This window comes from Oncorhynchus mykiss, chromosome 23 (genome assembly GCF_057628025.1).
Source record: "Oncorhynchus mykiss isolate SJ-2025 chromosome 23, ASM5762802v1, whole genome shotgun sequence".
Lineage (NCBI taxonomy): Eukaryota > Metazoa > Chordata > Actinopteri > Salmoniformes > Salmonidae > Oncorhynchus > Oncorhynchus mykiss.
This window is the reverse complement of record NC_143044.1, coordinates 21265763-21286955: the sequence shown is the minus strand read 5'-3', so window position 1 is coordinate 21286955 and position 21193 is coordinate 21265763. Positions and strand designations below refer to the sequence as shown.

The 21193-nt window shown below is 42.1% G+C and overlaps 1 protein-coding gene across 15 annotated transcripts in view; it reads right to left on the bottom strand.

Moving 5' to 3' along the window:
- LOC110502565 (girdin) overlaps positions 1-18556 on the bottom strand; it is a 93417-nt gene extending 74861 nt beyond the window's left edge. For all 15 annotated transcript variants that reach the window (XR_016490998.1, XM_036960150.2, XM_021580698.3 and 12 more), the window contains exons 1-3: positions 17757-18556; positions 17523-17623; positions 9422-9530 (exon numbers count right to left, since the gene is read on the bottom strand). Coding sequence is in view for 14 of the 15 variants with exons in the window: in XM_036960150.2 (XP_036816045.2) it covers positions 9422-9530; positions 17523-17623; positions 17757-17819 (273 nt within the window). In the remaining variant the exon portion in view is untranslated. The remainder of the gene's footprint in view (positions 1-9421; positions 9531-17522; positions 17624-17756) is intronic.
- Positions 18557-21193: the final 2637 nt, after the last annotated feature.

The following is a 21193-nucleotide window of genomic DNA, read 5'->3' as shown; positions in this document are numbered from 1 at the left end:
GGACCAAAAAAAGCCGATACCGATTAAATTGGCCGATTTTTTAAATGTATTTGTAATAATGACAATTACAACAATACTGAATGAACACTTATTTTAACTTAGTATTATACATCAATAAAATCATTTTAGCCTCAAATAAATAATGAAACATGTTCAATTTGGTTTAAATAATGCAAAAACAAAGTGTTGGAGAAGTAAAAGTACAATATGTGCCATGTAAGAAAGCTAACGTTTAAGTTCCTTGCTCAGAACATGAGAACATATGAAAGCTGGTGGTTCCTTCAATATTCCCAGGTAAGAAGTTTTAGGTTGTAGTTATTATAGGAATTATAGGACTATTTCCCTCTATACCATTTGTATTTCATTAACCTTTGACTATTCGGTGTTCTTAGAAGCACTTTAGTATTGCCAGTGTAACAGTATAGCGTCCTTCCCTCTCCTCGCTCCTACCTGGGCTCGAACCAGGAACACGTCGACAACAGCCACCCTCGAAGCAGCGTTACCCATCGCTCCACAAAAGCCGCGGACCTTGCAGAGCAAGGGGAACAACTACTCCAAGTCTCAGAGCGAGTGACGTTTTAAATGCTATTAGCGCACACCCCGCTAACTAGCTAGCCATTTCACATTGGTTCCACCAGCCTAATCTTGGGAGTTGATAGGCTTGAAGTCATAAACAGCATTGCGAAGAGCTGCTGGCAAAACGCACTTAATGCTTACGAGCCTGCCATCGCTCAGTAAGACTGCTCTATCAAATCATAGACTTCATTATAACATAGTAACACACAGAAATACGAGCCTTAGGTCATTAATATGGTTGAATCCAGAAACTATCATCTCGAAAACAAAACATTTAGTCTTTCAGTGAAATACGGAACCGTTCTGTATTTTATCTAACGGGTGGCATGCCTAAGTCTAAATATTCTTGTTACATTGCACAACCTTCAATGTTATGTCATAGTTACGTAAAATTCTGGCAAATTAGTTTGCAACGAGCCAGGCGGCCCAAACTGTTGCATATACTCTGACTGCGTGCAATGAACGCAAGAGAAGTGACACAATTTCACCTGGTAAATATTGCTTGCTAACCTGGATTTATTTTAGCTAAATATGCAGGTTTAAAAAGATATACCTCTGTGTATTTATTTTAAGAAAGGCATTGACGTTTATGGTTAGGTACAGTCGTTCAACGATTGTGCTTTTTTCGCAAATGGGCTTTTGTTAAATCATCCCGTTTGGCGAAGTTGGCTGTCTTTGTTAGGAAGAAAGTCTTCAGAGTTCGCAACGAGCCAGGTGGCCCAAACTGCTGCATATACCCTGACTTTGTTGCAAGAGAAGTGACACAAATTAATGTTCATGCAATATTAACTAAATATGCAGGTTTAAAAATATATACACTTGTGTATTGATTTTAAGAAAGGCATTGATGTTTATGGTTAGGTACACGTTGGAGCAAAGACAGTCCTTTTTTGCGAATGCGCACCGCATCGGTTATATGCAAAGCAGGACACGCTAGATAAACTAGTAATATCATCTACCATGTGTAGTTAACTAGTGATTATGATTGATTGTTTTTTATAAGATAAGTTTAATGCTAGCTAGCAACTTACCTTGGCTTCTTGCTGCATTCGTGTAACAGGCAGACTCCTCGTGGAGTGCAATGTAAGGCAGGTGGTTAGAGCGTTGGACTAGTAACGGTAAGGTTGCAAGATTGAATCCCCGAGCTGACACGGTAAAAATCTGTCGTTCTGCCCCTGAACAGGGCAGTTAACCCACCGTTCCTAGGCCATCATTGAAAATAAGAATGTGTTAACTGACTTGCCTAGTTAAATAAAGGTGTAAAAAATAAATAAATAAATCAAATGTATTTTTTTTAATTGGGGGGCCAAATCGGTGTCCAAAAATAAAGATTTCCGATTGTTATGAAAACTTGAAAAATGGGCCATTCCGATTAATCGGTCAACCTCGACGGCATACCCCACTATTTATTTTACCGAACCGCCTTGCTTTAACCGCTGATTTTCAATAAACATTTGGAAACTACATACAGTTTACATGTCAACAATCTAAGCCAAACCAGTCTGTTGCCCCAGTTGCCCACGTGTCGGTTTTGTTGCTAAACAACCAACCCGTCTATAATTTGACATTGTTTTTTTAAATTCTTTATTTTTACAGTGGCATCCACAATTTAGCAGCTGCGATGCATATAGGGGAGACACTGAGCATGTGGTGGCAGGAATACATACTCCTCTTTGAAATGGAAAAGCCTCCATCATCCAGTGGCACGCTCCATGGTGCCAGGCAGGAGGGCAACAAAAACAGCACTCGGTACATGCCTGTCTTGTGATTTGTTTTACTTCTCACATCTGCAACTTAATATTCATGGTGAGAAAATAGTCCATCTGTAAAGCAGTTTAGGCAGATGTGCCAGTGTGGAGAGAGAGAAAGTTACAGTATGCTGTGATTAGCTTACACTTCCTCATCACACTGTGTACTCCTGAATTATAGATCAGCTCAGAGTTCATTGCTCTTCAAGACTGGGTCACATTACAATCAGATAGGGTGTTACTGAAGTGCTACACTTTCAGTTCTGTAGTACTATGTATTGCTGAGATGAAACCGTGTTCTCACAGTGCATCAAAACAGAATTTTTTTTGCAATAACAAGGTGTTAAAAAAAATGCAGTTGCTCAAAAATAACCACAACCCTCATTATGCCAGTATGTGGATCCTGTTGACACTGTATGCCAACTAGACAGTGTTCTTTATCCCGATAGACTGGAGTATACTTATGAGACAGTGTGCTCTGCTGACAAACCATGCTTGCTGATATACTAGCCTCTCCCTAATACAGTATTCTGCTGCCGTATGCAGAATGCAGATTTCCCTCCTCCCTTCTCTTCCTCACAGGAAGGGAGGGAAGGAGAAAGGTGAGGTTTGCTCTGAGACGGCTGTGTTTCTCACAGGAACCCAGTCTGTTTAAGCAGCTCACTACCCCCAACTCCCCAGGTTCCACTACCGGCACCTCTCAAACGGGGGAAAGTGTGCAGTAGCGTGAGAGTTGGGGAAGGGGTGGATGGTGGCTTGCTTGCTTACCAACTCAATGCTTGAATCACAACTGTTCTGCACACAGTGGGTTGCCTTAGCAACATCGATGGAGTTTATTCTCCCCAGCCTGGTGAATCTTCCCTGGGCGTCTCGCTCGCACACACATGCGCATGCACACACTTCTGGAGAAGGCAGTGCAGACTTAACTCCTCTACGGTGCAGTGCAAACGTGATGTGATTACGAATATGTAGACAGGCTTAAGCTGGTCAGATAGCAGAAGGAGAAGAGGACATGCAGAGAGGAGAGAGAAAAGCAGGAGAGAGGTAAGAGCGGGAGCAGCTACATGGAAACGAGCTGCACCACAGCAGGCTTCCTCTCTCACACTGTAACACACCAGTCTCTCACCACATGTGACAGACAAGGAAAGCGCTCCTATTGTTGAGTATTTCAAGAAAAGCTGGAGAACAATAAACCTTTAGACAGGATTGTAGGTCCAATTCAGAGCTGAGATAAGCGTGCACAAGTGGGACTTTCACATAAATTAATCTCTAATTTAATGAGTTCAGGGCAAAGATTTCAGAATACCTCCCTGTGTGAATAGTGGCATAAAACATGGTCTCTAATGTGCTTGGTTATATCAGATGTGCTGTAATGTAGGTCAGAATCAAATCCTCTGGCCGTAAATGACTGTACACATACCAAATTTCATAGCTTTAGCGCTGATTTGGATACATGACAAACATCTCATCAACGCATCCATGTTATAATACCAGCGGTCACAGTCAGTAGTACCACCACCAACTGATCAAACTACCCCACGAGTCAGACTGTCAATGACCCTTGTTAGCGAGGCCAAACGAGAAACCGAAGGACCCAGTCAGATGGACAGACTTCATGCATGCGAAGGAGGAGAGTACATAGCTATTAGTCCTGTCCTCCCTTTGTTTCCAGAGCTATCAGTTAGAGTGGTTTTAATATAGCCCCCTGGGGATGCTGCTGTTGCTCATGACCAAGATAGAGGCACCTCCACGAGGACAGCCTTGGCCCACACTGCCACCACTCAAGAGACTAGCATCTGGTGGCAGGTACCAACACTGCCCTGTCTCTCCTACAGATCAGGCTCTTTTCTTTCTACTTTAATCTAAATTCATCTTGAAATGTGCTGTTCTTTTACACATGCTCATTAAGACAACTACAGTGTAATTTGACTATGGAGAAGTGCACCTGCTGGAGTGTCTGTACTGTAATATCATGACAATACTTACTATAGATAGAAAGAGTGGTGTAACTCAAGGTGCGAGAGTACCGAACTCTCGTATTTCTGTACTAAAGCAGGTCATGGTGACAGATCTTTTACTCTGTCACAGGGATGTCCTCAGGCAGACATCCCCCTTTATATGATCTATGAGGAGGCCACAGAGGGGTGATTGCACCAATTATCAACCTTGGTCGAGGCTTAATAGAACACTCGCCAAGCTCTTCTGCGGAATACGCTTTCATGAATTAAAAACCTCTCATTAAGCTATATTAAGACAGGGGCAGTACTCATCCAATTATAATTTCTCTGAACACGGCGAGGTCACTGACAATCTTTTTTTGTATAGATAGTCATGATGCTATTCTCTATTATACTTTGCTCCCGTGTGGCTTTAGGGGCATTGGCTACACAGCAATGCAGAATCTAGATAAAGGCTTGGTTTGATCCGATCCACGTTAGATCTGCGCTAATTTCTGATGGAGCTGACGTGACGGCCTTTACCGTGAATGTGATCTCTGCGAAAGTCAGGGGAAAGGCCATTAAAAGCTGCAATGTCAGCTGTCCAGCGTGCTGCGCTATGAATTGAATTCTGGCCTCAATCTATATTGCATCTGCCAAATAAAAAAATAAACCAACAAAATGACAACCCTGCAAAGAAAGACTGGCGATGATGTGCATGTACCAGCTATCGGCACAGCTCTGACATCAACAGGACATTTAGGCTTAGCATGTGAGATTGCATGAGTAGATGCATTTAGCCCCGAGCTACAAGTAGCCTACATGCCCTAATAAACTGATCTGCTCATGTTTCAAATGCAAAGGCCATGAAAGAAATCCCTTAGGGATCAGGCATACGCAGTTCCAAAATTAAATAAATGTTGTGAATTGCCGATGATTCAAAGAAAGCAAAAGAACCTCTGGCTTGAACCTTTCCCATATTAACACACACTTAAATATTTCCATGATGAAGTCCAAGACAAAAACAACAACATCCATCCTATGCTCTGCTCTCGCCATCTCAGCCCTCTGGCCCACTAACAGACTGTCTTTGTGTAGGTCAGCAAGCCTCAGCCGCTAGGGGAACTCAGTCCCCTGGAGCCTCCAAAACAAGGTCCACTACTCCGGGGATAGATAGAGACATACAGCATTAAAGTGTCATATGTGGAGGATTATTTAGCATTTGGATGATAGCAGAGAGGATGTGAGCTGTGAGTGTGCCAACTCATCTTTAAATGGCTTCTAAAATGGGCATGGGGTAGGGGTGAGGTCAAAAGATACATTAGGCTCAGTGCCCTGAGGACCAGGCCCTGTGTGTGAATGGAGCGCTGTTCCCTTTAATGCAGTGAAAACAAAACGAGCTACTGCCTTAACACACCCCAAAGCAAAGCAGTGCTAAAGGGTGATGTTACACAGCAGGTCCACTCTTCAATTCACATCGGTACTGAAAAGTGTAGGGCTATAAGTCATCTTTTTATTTTTTTACTTGACGTGAAGCTACGCACATGGAATTTGTTTGGCTGGCAAGAGCTCCAGAAAAATCTGCATGCATGCCAAACAGAGACCACCAAATAAATAGGCCTAACAATCATTTGGATTGAGTAACCAAGAAGAGAAACCTTCATATGACCAATCAACAATACTGGCAAACCCAAATATCATTACTAGGAATGCACTTAAAATGTTCGGAAAAATGTAAAATTATCATTTCCAGTGTGAAATAGAGTTAATAAGTTAGATCTCAAAACCACCTTCTGGACTCTGGACTCTGAATCACCAGGTAGTACTCAGTGAACTGTTGAGTATTTGGAAAGCACTCCTCACAGTTGAATTCAGTGGACTACGAAGTACCTGGGAGCGATGCAGCCACCAATGATTACCACAGGCCCTGATCCTTATGACCAAAGCCTAGCTAAGGAAGGTATTACGTGCAGTTGAGTAATGAGGATCCTGAAAGAACATGACAAAGAATCAATAGCCTACTTCGTAAATAAAAGGAGATGCCATTCTTTAAATGAAAATCTTGTGCACTCCTAGTGTAATAAAAAGTCAGAACTAGGAAAGCGTTGGTTCTAATCAATCATTCCTTCTGACAGAAACAAGTCATGAGCATTGTTCCTTCCTACAAAACCCAGCCGCAATACAGTGTCATACCGTAGTAACACAGTATCCATGACAACAGCAATAGCACTCAATGAGCGACTACAAATATTTAAGCAGATAAGTGCAATAGCAGAAACATGACAAAATGCATATTATGCATGCCGATGAGAGCGGACTGAATAAATAAATTAAAATATATATGAAAGACATTATGGAACTATAGGCCACTCCACTTTAACAACCTCTGCACAAAGTCATTTTCCACATGTCCCAAGACACTGGTGCACTAATAGGATGGGTGGATGGATATATGGGATCCCAGAGGAATGGAGGTCTGTAGTCTGACACCGGAGCTCTGAAGAGGAGTGTTAGCTTAAGTATTACATTTGTTCAGTTGCAGGAAACTTTGAGCGGAGTCAGCACGATCAGTAGCTTAATAATGTTCCTCCTCCCGAGATTCAAGAGTGAAGCTACAGTGCAGAATCGACAGACAAAAGGATGGTAGAGCTGCCAACATAACCACCCTATATGCCAAATGAGCCCTGCAGCGTCTACGTGCCCACTTTAGTATGATGTTAACTCCATTAGTTGAAAACCTAGAGAATTGATTACATTTCCATCTAGAACACGTAAGATTAAAAAGGGATGAATTAAAAAGCAGGAACAACTGGGACCACAGCAAAGAAAAGCAAAGACATTGTTCAATGTCAAAGTGCCTCTCTCTAGACTTTGATCAGCCCCAGTGGTGAATGGTTGGGGCCCGCTGGCCTGTTTTCCACTAGCCTAGTTTAGGATCAGCCAGGCAGGCCAGTCATAGAGGTCTATAACCAGCAGCACTGAAGCACCAGGGTGAACCTTAGACAGGGCAGATATAGCAACTTAAGGCTGGATAGTAGGCAATCCAGAGCCTAGGAATAAGGAGTAGTGTGCTGGAGGACGCTTCAATTCAAGACCTCAATAAAATCAAGGTGTCTGTTGACCAGACCTTTAATCTGAAATCATTCTTACACATTAACCAATATCATAAGACTGGGCTGTTCTTGTTTCAGTGGAGCAATTACTTGTGTTCACTAATCAGCTAATATATATATAATATTATAATTGCTGAAAGTCACGAAAGAAACGTAAAAAAAAGCCAAGCAGTGTTTGCTGGCAGCTGGTCCACTGATCTCAGTCAAGTAGTTGTCATTCACACCAAAGGCCAGCCCTCCATCAAATCTCAACCCTTGATGAATGTGAATGAGGTAATCAAGTGGATTTCAAACAAGTCAAACGGACTACGCAGGTCTACACAAAACACCACAAGAATCACTGCCGTCCACATGAAAGGAAAATAGCATGGCGTTTCCAGTTAACAGAGTAGTTGATTGTGGGTGGTAAAGCCACAACGACAATTGAGAGACTTGCTACAAACAGTGGTGGCTTCACTGGATTGACAATATATAAAACATGAGGTTAGCACAAAGGCAGGAAAGGCTAGGAAAAGATTGATGACACCCACCGTAGAAGCATTCATTGTGCATCTAAGGCTAATGCTTTCAGCTTGACATGGCCACTTGGAGAGTTGATGTTCTTACTTAACCCAAGCGGCTAATAAGGGTATTAAGACTCTTGGCTTTGTGACAGATTATTTTGAAAGACATTTTGAGAGGGCCTAGCAGAGCTTTCAAGGCTTATGACATTAATGTCGATAAACAATGGCCCTGCGTAGTGAGATGTTCCAGGAAGGTCGCTTAGCCAAGCATGTAATAGCAGTGTCCAGAGTCCTGGTCATCATCCTACTCTACAATATGGTATGTTGATGAGCATTGGGCTTATGGGATGTGACTGCGTAATTTCTGCTTTGAGACTTGCAGATGACGATAGGAAGATCGATGGCGGCCGACTGGAGGGAACATCTCTGTCCGGATTGAGGAGAGGATTTCCCATGGCTGTGTCAGACTGTTCTGCTGGGTAAATCCCCCATAGTCAGCTCCACATATTCCTGCCATTGGTGTTGTGCATGCTGGATCAAGTGCATTTCCTGATTATCATTCTGAGTGCCAAGACACCCTGAGACGACCAATTATCTCTCCCAGCATCAGCACCTTCAGCAGAAACACCAACATATCATGGCTGAAATTCTTTATCGTCCTCCATGTTAATTATTAAGTGTGTTCTCTCTCTCGGCTGTGAGGTTGGCAAAAAAGTTGGTGGACAGAGGTGCTGACAGCCAGATAAACTTCCCTTATATTAAGGCCAGAGCCCCTCCATTCGCAGTCACTGTGTATACCAGATCTTGTCACCAGGAAGCCCCCCTTCCTCCCTCTATCCATCAGATTAATGGGAAGTCTCATTACTTGAGCAGAATGGAAATGATCAACCACGCTCTGAATTGACTCTCACATGCAAGAACCTGATATGATCTAATGCAGTGAAAACATCAGCCAAGCAGCGAAACTGAAACACTACTGGCAGACAGCTTTTAAAGTTACTATAGTGGGTAAGTAACTCCTCATAGTGTGTCCGTTTTAATACTGTTCTGAGCGCTCACAAAACTGAAACCAAAATACATCCCAGATCTTCATTAGTCAAAGCGTGAGACGGAGAACCACATTAGTGTGCTGCGTTTCAGCTCCAAAAATGTCTAACATGTCTGCATGCAGTTCCCTTCCATTTATAGAAGCCTCCGTGACATCTGGATGGAGGTCCCCTTGCCACATCACACCAGCCACAGACATCTTCAAATATGTGTGTGTTTATACTTATTTTCCAATGTGTGTGTATTTGTTTATAGGCTAGTTTAAACTTGATTTTGTGCACGTGTGTGTGTGTGTGTGTGTGTGTGTGTGTGTACACACAAGGCAGTCTCCACTGAAACGTGTCTTGCTGACAAACCTCAGGGTAGAAAATGTCATTGATCCCAAAGAGCAAAGAAGCTAATGGCTTTAACAGATCAGCACAATGAACCAGACCTCAGCACCAGATGTAATCTGTATCATTTTTCCATTAGAGCTTTAGGGTTAACTGCCCACTCACCTGGTAGTACGACTTTATCTGCCGGATCAGGATGGAGAGGTTTTGTATGCGCAGTGTTGAGTCATTGTTCACTTTCTTGTTGGTTCTTTGAACAGTGGCTTTTGGATTTCTGTGGGGAAAAAATAGATGAGAATAAGAGCAGAGTAGACAAATCCGTTTGTAAATTGTCTTTCTGCCTTTCAGTCAGTCAGTAAAATGCTGCATTAGCAGTACAGTGTTAAATCAGTGTTTGACATTTCTCATGGTTGTGTTGATGACCCCAGTACGAACAGAGCTAAAACTAAACCAGGACTCTCCAACCCTGTTCCAGGTGAGCTACCTTCCTGTAGATGTTCAATCCAACCCCAGTTGTAACAAACCTGATTCAGCTGATCAACCAGCTAATTATAACAAATCAGGTACACTAGATTACAGTTGGAGCGAAAACCTACAGGACAGTAGCTCTCCAGGAACAGGGTTGGAGAGCCCTGGTCTAAACTTTGGAACGTTTGTGTTGCAGGACAGTTTGTAGTGAAAACAACTCACTTAACTATTACTCGAGAGTCTGGTGTGAGAATCACAGAGGGAGTGCATTCTAGTATAGTCAAGGAGTACTATTGAGATGTGCTGCCCCAGGGCTAGGAGCGTAACTGTTATCAGGAGTGTCAACCTGCATTAACAGACATTCCAGACATACTAAGCATGGGTGTGGAACTTCAGAACAATACGTATTTTCCTTGCTCTGAGTGTATGAGGAATGCATGACATTCTACTAGCCGACTAGGTGAAATACCTGCCGATGTGCCCTTGAGCAAGGCACTTAACTCCGATTGCTCTTGTAAGTCACCCTGGATAAGAGTGTCTGCTAAATGACTAAAATGTAAAAAATGTCAATGCAATTCCAACAATCTGCCTTTAATGAATCAACATTTTAGTCATTAATCATGCATTCTAAATCATTTAGCATTATTATTTTCAAAACTACATTCATTACACTTTATGAGGAATACATTATGAAACTACCTGAAATTCAAAAAAAAGGGGTATTGAATTGAATTCTTGAACACTGACAGGACAAAAGCAGAGGAATTTCCCCTCATCTGTCCTCACAGACCACCAAGGTTGACCCAATTTCTGAGTCCCTCTCATCTACTGTCTGTTAGTTCAGAGCTGTGCTTTGATGATCATCAACCAAAAGGTTTTGGACCAACATGGTTTACAAGCGCAGAGATTAAACACACGCAGGCCTCCACTGGGCTCCTTCACTGGCCAGATGGCTTCAGTTCAGTCTCTGGATGCTCTCCTCTGACCTCATTTCTTACTGAAGCCAATCTGATGGTGCGTCCATGCAGCGTTCCAATGATCTACTGGTCTGGAGATTTAAAAGCGTCGCTGATAAAGCGAATGATCTCCCAATGTTGGAGGATGGGACAATTATTTTTGACAACAAAATCTCTAAATTTGTTGTATGGCCATTAAACCCAAATGGCATGGCATGTTCATTAACTTCTTTGGGACTGGGGGGCAGTATTGAGTAGCTTGGATGAATAAGGTGCCCAGAGTAAACTGCCTGCTACTCAGGCCCAGTTGCTAATATATGCATATTATTAGTAGATTTGGATAGAAAACACTGAAGTTTCTAAAACTGTTTGAATGATGTCTGTGAGTACAACAGAACTCATATGGCAGGCAAAAACCTGAGAAAATCAGGAAGTGGGAAATCTGAGGTTTGTAGTTTTTCCATGTCATTGCTTATCGAATATACAGTGTCAATGGGGTCCTATTGCACTTCCTAAGGCTTCCACCAAATGTCAACAGTCTTCAGAATGTTGTTTGAGGCTTCTACTGTGAAGGAGGGGGGGAATGAGAGCTGATTGAGTGAGGGGTCTCGGCAGAGTGCCATGAGCTGATCACGTGCTCTCACGTGAGAGCAACCTGCGTTCCATCGCATTTCTACAGACAAAGGAATTCTCCGGTTGGAACATTATTGAAGATTTATGTTAAAAACATCCTAAAGATTGATTCTATACATAATTTGACATGTTTCTAAGAACTGTAATAGGACTTTGTCTGAACGTATGCCTGGACTTGCCCGCACCTCGTGAGTTTGGATTGTGTACTAAACGTGCAAACAAAAAGGAGGTATTTGGACATAGATGGACTTTATCGAACAAATCAAACATTTATTGTGGAACTGGGATTCCTGGGAGTGCATTCTGATGAAGATCAAAGGTAAGTGAATATTTATAATGCTATTTCTGACTTATGTTGACTCCACAACATGGCGGATATCTGTAAGGCTTTATTTTGTTGTCGGAGCGCTGTACTCAGATTATTGCATGGTGTGCTTTTTTGGTAAAGCTTTTTTGAAATCTGACAAAGCGGTTGCATTAAGGAGAAGTGTATCTATAATTCCATGCATAACACTTGTATTGTCATCAACATTTATGATGAGTATTTCTGTAAATTGATGTGGCTCTCTGCAAAATCACCGGATACTTTGGAAGCAAGACATTATTGAACCTAACGCGCCAATGTAAACTGAGATTTTTGGATATAAATATGAACTTAATCGAACAAAACATACATGAATTGTGTAACATGAAGTCGTATGAATGTCATCTGATGAAGATCAAAGGTTAGTGATTAATTTTCTCTATTTCTGCTTTTTGTGACTCCTCTCTTTGGCTGGAAAAATGGCTGTGTTTTTCTGTGACTAGGTACTAACCTAACATAATCGTTTGCTGTGCTTTCGTCGTAAAGCCTTTTTGAAAATCGGACACTGTGGCTGGATTTACAACAAGTGTATCTTTAAAATGGTGTAAAATACGTGTATGTTTGAGGAATTTTAATTATGGGATTTCTGTTGTTTTGAATTTGGCGCCCTGCAATTTCACTGGCTGTTGGCAAGGTGGGACCCTACCGTCCCACATATCCCAGAGAGGTTAAATCTATTGTAAACAGGGTTGTGTGTTTACCTGCATGAGTGCATGTACATGTGTAGCATGTGCGTGCAGTCATACATGCCTGCATCTGTGATCCAAGCTTTCAGCATTCATGTCTAACACAACCTCATGTGTACACGGCTAATTTCAAATGAACCTTGCACAATTTCTCCCCTCACCGTTAACTCTGTTCTAGATTTGGCTTCCATGGAATTAGAACACTCGGTGAGGGATAAAATGAACCTCTTTAATGCGCCTCGGTCATAATACTCATAATGGAAAAATAGGCCCGTTGCCAAGCAACTGATAAAATAGAATAAACAGAGTTTCCAGCATCTTCCTGAAACCCCCTGTATTGTTAAGACTTAGCAGTTGGCCTATAAAAATTTGAATGGCACTTCATAAGACCAGAGAGCTATCATTGAACTATGATAAATAAAATGACAACATTCATGATTTTTTATGAAAGCAACTGTCCTGAGAAGGGGAGCGGGTGTCAATAGGCATTTTGATCAGCTATGCTCCCACACACACACACTGTCCCCTCAGTCTTGCAAATCAGAAAGACAGGGTCCACTTTAAGGGCACTTTGAATAGCACTGGCCACATGACCCCACCGCTCACTCAGAGCCTCTCTAGAGGAGCACTTTGGGGGTGGGGTCATTTTAACCCCTAATTAAATAGCATGGAGGGAGCTGAAATCCTTTCAAGCCGAGCATTGGCTGCACATAGGGAGCTGGGAAGGAGGATGCTAATTTAGTAACTAACTTCTCTATACATCACAGAGCCAGAAACACAGCCAATTCAATGTGCCTTGAAAACACAAAACCCAATCCCGCCGTGGCTCAGTTTTTTTAGGCCGAGGCCTTCTCTACTCCTCCTCCCTCATTGGACTACATCACCCCCAGTGTTAGTGACTGCAGGAACCTGAATAGGGCACTTTGTGAGGTAGACAAAACCCAAATAATGTACCACGATGATCATATAGGCTTCAGACAATGGGGAGTCAACATACAAGTCAATAGTCAATGCAGAGCACAGTACTGCCCAGGGCGCTCCTGCGTTGCATTGGGAAATAACCTACTTCTGACATGCGGCATCAAAGTCAACGGGAGCAGAGAGTAGAGCAGGGGCAGGCTGCCCAGCACGAGGAGGACAGAGCCAGTGAGCCTCTCAGTCCAAACACACTAGTGGGGAGGAGTGATTACTTCCCAGGCACATGGAGGGCTAGCTGGGGGAATCACCAGAGAGGAATGTGGATGATGACTACAGTTGTCCCACTATGGTGAGGCGGTGTTCAGAACTATGCAGGCAGGATGACAGTGTGTGTGTGTCTCATGGAGCTGCTATAGTGTTGCCCAATCATTTCCATTTTTCAGCTCAAAGCTCCTGAAAGCCACAACCGGTATCACGGCAATCTACTGTAACATACTCTTTCTACAGTACAGCACACGTTATAATATCCAGGGAGAGGGAACAGCTGCAGTAGGTTCTGCACCTCGGCCTTATTTTCGTGGCCTTGTGCTTTAACAGGTAGTTTGGTTCTGTATGAAGCTGTGTGTCATTCATGTACATTTCCATAGGGCCGTTCGTTCCTATTCCTGTGAGTCTCTGCATGGCCTTGTTAAAGCAGTACCCTTTCAAGGTCACAACAGCTGCTTCCTGCATGTCTGACTCACAGGGCTTTTTTCCAGCTTATAACATCCTCCTTCAATACCGTAGTCTAGTGACCATGTGAGTGAAGCACAAGACATCAGGCATAATAATAAATGCCCACTGTTTACATTACCATCCAAAAACAGAACCACGAGCTCTGTTGTGTTCACACCAACCATAGGTAGACACGGAGAGGTCTTGGTTCAGGCAGATAAACGGAATGTCGGCCCGGAAGAGTGGGAGATGCGACGCAGGGAGGATGGTCATTAATGTTTGGTCTGTGGCAGATAACGGGAAAGCAGCATGGTGTGGGATGTCTGTCTTGCTGGCTGTCAGTGGTAGCCTATGACTGAAGCCTTTGATCTCCAAAGGAAAAATAACCTAGCTTAGGGAAATTCAACAAATATACACCAGCCGTCCAGCAAGAATCCAAACTATACCCAGTCTTCCTAAGCAGGAGAGAAAACAAAAGCAGGAGGCATGCTGCTCAGTGAAAACACAGGGAGACAGCGTGCATGGAGACGTGTTGTGGTTCAGCAGTGTTGCAGAGGTGGTGGTTGTGATGCCGTCCTGTCTCATCACCCGTTTTTTTTCCAGTTGAAAAAAAACAACAACCTCTTTGTGTGAATTGGGGAGCTGCTGGAGATTTTAATCCTATATGGATTAAGTTAATTCAACTGTTGTCCTTCAACAGCTTCCTCTAAACTGCTGCACCACTGCGTTAAGTGGCCATGTCGCGTTGGAAGTGGGCCGCACTCGTCTGTGATTTTGTCCTGACTGGAGGTGTTGAGGGAGAGGCTCAGGAACAATGAGCATTTGGTTTCCCTACAGCTGCTGCACAGCTTCAGGTGGAATTAACGTGTGTGTGTGTGTGTCACATGCTCATTAGTCTCATTTATCTGAGTTTCATGGACTGGGGTGATGTATTTGAGCACTGAAGTGGAAAACAGCACACTAACAATATCACTTCCAGAATTGAGGGGGATGTAGTTACCCTTGATACATAAATTTAGCTTCAAAAACAGGTTTAGCTCTAAATTGAGCTACAATTTGGCCTTGAGGTCAACCATCCCAGACACTGAAAATGCAGCCATTCACCTTATTACAACAGTGGACCTGAACCATTGTAATGTATGCCAGTACAACCAGAAAAAATAAGAACCTGCTTTTTGACCAATGCAATGAGAAGAGAGAAATTTCACTTCTGTCCAGTCTGTGCTCCACACAAGAAAACAGACCTACAGTATATTGCTGAAAGGTGGTCTAATTGGCTGGGCAGTAGTGACTGAGGCGCAGGACAGTGACACCATGCCATCTGTGAGTCCAACTAGCCGTTAGATAATCCAGCAGGGCCTCTGTGCTTCCTGGACAACTTAAGTCTGCCTGCCTCCCTGTCAACAGCTTGGAGAGATACTACAAAATAAACATACAGATGCTTAAATCATTTGGAGCCCTTATCTGTGTACAGTACATGATGAACCACACACATACAGTATTCAACACGAGAAGATTCAAATGGTAGTAAGCCAAACTCACTATTTGTACATCAAGCACTGCAACTCGTTACATGTTCATTTTATGCAGTACATGATACACCCTCTACTTCAAAGCATGCGAATCTGAAGGTCTACACAGCTCTGTGCTAGATGGATGATGCCTGTACGCCTAGTAGAAATGTGGTTTTAAATGGATTGTTTGATCTATCAGACATCCATTTATCTTTCTAATGGCTGCTCATGGACAAGACTGAGCACCCCTTTACGAGGCTACATTGATCATAGGCAGGTCAATACCAAGTATGCCTAACGTTACACCCACGATAACAGCACTCGGCAGGAGTTTCAACACAGACTTGGGCAGTGAGAGTGCGTATTGTTGGGCAAAGCCATCAACTTTACAGACCCGCTGGGCAGTTAATCTTTTTCATCACTTAACGCAGCTCTCCACTCTGCATACAAACTCAGCGTCACTGCAGACAACATTAAGTTTAGTAGAAATGACATGTTGAATAAACTGAAGTCATATGAGCTGTAACATGGTTAACATGAACTAAATCTACACTTTTGTACAACTTCACTAAATAAACTGGAAGTCTGAGTTTTGATATGGCCGAATCAACTAAACCAAGGACAAACATGGGGGGGAATAATAATAACTTCATCCAGCACAAGGTAAATATTTACCAGTGAATATCTTAAACCAGCCAACGGAAGATGAATATGTAGCCTTGACGAAACGGAGAGTGAGACAAAGACCTGCTTCCCAACAGATTTTGACAATGTGCCTTCTGTGTGGGAGTCTTGCTGGGCAGACGAGTGCCAACAGCTGCCCAAAACTGACTGTGCACGCACGCACACACACACACACACACAAAGAGCTAGGATGAAGTGACTGGCCAGCCCCAACACCCTGCTGGCCAGACAAGCAAAGCTAAACTACAGGTCATTTAAACTGAAAACTGCTCTTGGGATGAAAATCAACAAATCCAAATATTAGTCTTTGACTGATTATATTGGCAATTATAAACAAGGCCTACTGGTATGACTGGAGTAATGGATATGAATACAATACCAAATTTGCCAAAAAAAAAAAAAAAAAAAAAAAAAAAAAAAAAAACACACCCGAGTAGAGTTTGCAAGGTCATTGGCAACCTAGTAAGATTTGAGGCCTGATGAGTGTTGCCAAGGCAGCATGAGCACAGCTAGTACCTGGAAACTGTGAGCTAACTGATACTCTGGGCCAGTAGAGATTAGACCTGTTAATAGAATGTGTGAGAAGTAACAAGCTCATAGTGTGAGAAGAAAGTGCTCTGCAATAACAAAAAATGAATTTATTTGATGTCTGCCATCTGATTTTGAATCCAGAGTGATAATGCCCATAATAAATAACTTGGGTTAGGGTTCATTCTACTCATACAGGATAAGTAGGCCAAAGTTGACATAGGCTACCTTTTAATGCAAACCTAGCCCAGACAAAAGCATGGGTGGAAACCAGCTTCTTTTGTATAGTGCGTGTCAGTGGTCATGGCAGAGATGGATGGATTCCTCATTTCTACTTCTCCTCAAGGGGTAGGCTGGGTGAGTGAGGTAGAATAGCTGCCCTCTGTATTATTCTAGCAGGCAAGAAGAGCAAGCGCCAGGGAGAGGAGGTCTTCAGCAGGCTGCAGATTGCAATTCACATTCTGACATGTCAGTGACTGACTGCTCGAGTGGAAGATGACCTGCTGCAGACTCAGAGCCATCAATACACAACTCGTGAAACGGTCTGCTTCAAAATACCTACAACTCATTCTGATTAGACCACCTAATCTAGTTGCATCGATGGCTGACATACTTCACTAGTGAAATGTGTCTGTGGAACTCGTTTAACATTTTTTGTCCTGAATTTGTGTCATGAATCCACCGTAACCTACAGTGCTGGGCAAAACTTGATGAGAGTGGCCAATGGATCAGAAGCATGCGTGGCCATTCATTCATGAAAGACAGAGAGCACCCATAAATGACAGACAGGCTACTACTTACATCTCAAGCATGATCTCGTTTAAATAAATGCCATCCAACAATTCAATGTATTCCGATAGTTTGGTGCCATCGTTTCCTGATGAATGCCCAGCCGCCTTAACCTGAAAAATATGACAATACACACCAAACCTGTCAGCAAAACCAAATCACTTGTTAAACAGGGCATTTATTTTGGATACCCTGATTAATTGCTTTGCTCAAATTCCCATAGAATGGTTAATTAGGGTGCCTTACCCAGGCGACCAATGGCGTGAGCAGAAATTGTTCCAACAATGGCGTAAAAACCTCACTTTCCATTTCCTTGTGTTGGACAGCGACAATTCCAGAGAATTTGAATTAAACTGTATTTTCTCGTTGTCGGGAAATGTTCTTCGCGTCGCCTTTCACCCCTCCGAACGCGTCCTTAATTTAGACGCCGCTCATGTGGTTGATTTAATTAAACAGACACAACTTTTGCCGATAAAGAAAACAAGTCAATGACGTCGGGTTTTGCTGAAAATGTATCCACAATTATCGTATCTGATACCCGAGATAAACATGTTAACGTTACCCTCCTTGAGAAGGACTCCCATCACATTTTTTGAAAAACCTTGAATCCCATCTAGCCTGTGCCCGTCAAGGCAGCTTACCTACCTACAGCTAAATGTCTTTAACTAAGACATTAGACCTGTACAGGTAGGCTAATAATAAAGAACATGCTCCATGAAAACCTAACGTTGATCTGATAAAACACAGAACTAGTAGTAAGCCTAAAGACAGTAACTGGTTTCCTCCAATGGACGTCGAGTTACAATACTCTTTTAAAAAATGTATTCCTTTCCCCATCACGTTCTTTTAAGTCTTGAAGGTCGCATATTTTTCCCCAATAAAACCAACGACTGTTCCAATAGAATTGGGCAGAGATGTCTTTCTTCTGTCATGTAGTATTCCCTTCTTCCAGCCAAGTGACTAACGGCTGAATAGCCTACTACTGACATGAGTTTACTGATGGCGCTAGACTAAGTACCGCCTCCACGGGCTCAACTCCGGCTCAACTCCGTTTTGTTTCATTCCAGCGTACTCAGCGGACGTGTCTTCTTCCGCCAAAATCAACTGCGCTCAAGAAAATAGGTCTGCAGCACGTTGTCATTAACAGTTCCACCTCCACATTAAATGGATTATGTTGTATGGAGACTATAGACTACATTAGCAGGACATAATGATTCACATTTGATGTCTTCTTTGTCAATTAATATTGTCAAAGTGAGTGTGTCAGTAGGACTATGCAGTGTGTGTGTGTGTGTGTGTGTGTGTGTGTGTGTGTGTGTGTGTGTGTGTGTGTGTGTGTGTGTGTGTGTGTGTGTGTGTGTGTGTGTGTGTGTGTGTGTGTGTATGTGTGTGTGTGTGTGTGTGGCATGCTGGCTGGCTGGCTGCCAATGTAGGTTATGGGTAGTATTCATATAAATGATCTCAAACAACATGACTAGAAAAATCATTAGTGTTACCACACAGAGATCAATAAGAATGTCCAGACAAATCCTTGTATTAATGATTGAAAGAAATCCTCATCTGCCCATCTATAGATATATCCTGATGTAATTGATTAAAAAAAACAGTACTCTTCAATTTGTGTAATACTTGCATGCCAGTGCACATATCATTTATCCTCAAACACGCACAACCCTTTGATTAAACTATTTGGAATGCACTGCTTTGAAGGTCACGGTAATTCATATTGGATTTTTACACTGTCATCTACCTGTAATTACAAACAAAGTGTCACAGGGAGGCCAAGTAGTTAATCAAGGACCTCAGCCACTCGAGCCACAGCCTGTTCACCCCGTTACCATTTAGAAGGCAGAGAAAGTACAAGTGCATCAAAGCTGGGCATGAGAGACTGATGAACAGCTTCTATCTCCAAGCCATCAGACTGTTAAACAGTCATCACTAGCCGGCCTCTGCCCAGTACACTTAGTCACTGTTACTAGCCTACCGGTACTCTACCCTGCACCTCTACCCTGCACCTTAGAGACTGGTCACTTTAATAATGTTTACATACTGTTTTACCCACTTAATATGTATATACTGTATTCTACTGTAGTCATAACTCATCCTATATAACTACTGCTTTTATATTCACATACGGTCTATACTGTCTATACACACCATTCACATACATATTATTTATATTCCGTATTATGGTCCAGAAGCTAATTCCCTGTAATTCTATCCATTTTGCCATGGGGTTTTGTTCTACGTATTTTAGTACTGTATTCTCGGCATAGCTCATTGCAATATTTCTACTACCATACATTGGGTTTTAGTTACACTGTTTATACACACCATATATTTATTTATATACTGGATTATTGACATAACCCACTCTAATATATCTACTGCTGTACAAATCACTCTTAGTAACATGTGGGGTAACTAGCCCCCCCACTAAAAACAATGTCCAATTGCTGACACAAAGAAAGTTTGGTACAACAATTGGTATGTGGATGATGGTCATGCTTAGGCAAACTAACAATGAAGTTTTCACTTTTTTAGTTATTTCATGAAATGTTTTTAAATAAATCAAATATTGGAACAAAATGGTATTGCACATCTCATTATTAATATCCTCACTATGATCAGTGGTGTAAAGTACTTACAGTGAGTTAAAATACTTTAAAGTACTACTTAAGTAGTTTTGCGGGTAAGTTCTTTACTATTTATATATTTTGTATAACTTTTACTACACTACATTCTTAAACAAAATAATATACAGTACTTTCTACTCCATACATTTTAACTGACACCCAAAAGTACTTCTAATGCTTAGCAGGACAGGAAAATGGTCCAAATCACACACTGATCAAGAGAACATCCCTGGTCATCCCTACTGCCTCTGATCTGGTGGACTCACTAAACACAAATAGTTCATTTGTAAATTATGTCTGAGTGTTTGAGTGTGCCCCTGGCTATCTGTAAATAAAATAAAAACAAGATAATTGTGTTGTCTGGTTTGCTTAATATAAGGAACGTGAAATGATTTATACTTTTAATGCTTAAGTATATTTTAGCAATTACATTTACTTTTGATACTTAAGCATATTTAAATCCAAATACTTTTAGACTATAACCCGAGTAGTATTTTACTGGGTGATTTCACTTGTTGCCCCATTGGAGTGGTGAGAAGTGGCAGACAGGGATAGTGTTTTGTAAACAGCAGGTGTAGACTAACAATGAAATGCGTATTTACGTGCCCTTCCCAACAGTGCAGAGAGGGAAAAAATGGAATAATTGAAAAATGTAAAATAACATATAGTGACTAGGCTATAGGATAGACAATAAACAGCAAGCAGAATATGGGATGAGTCACAAGAGTTAGTGCAAAAAGGGTCAATGCAGATAAAAAGTTAACCAATAACTACCTGGACTAACTATTTAGGAGTCTTATGGCTTGGAGATAAAAGCTGTTCATGGTCATGTTGGTTCCAGACTTGATGCAATGGTACCGCTTGGATCCAGTTGTTGGAAGGAGGTGTTTAGTCCCAGGATCCTTAGCTTAGTGATGAGCTTTGTGGGCACTATGTAGTTGAACTCTGAGCTGTAGTCAATGAACACTATTCTCACGTAGGTGTTTCTTTTTGGTTGGGAAGGGCCTCATGGAGTGCAATTGAGATTGCGACATCTGTGGATCTGTT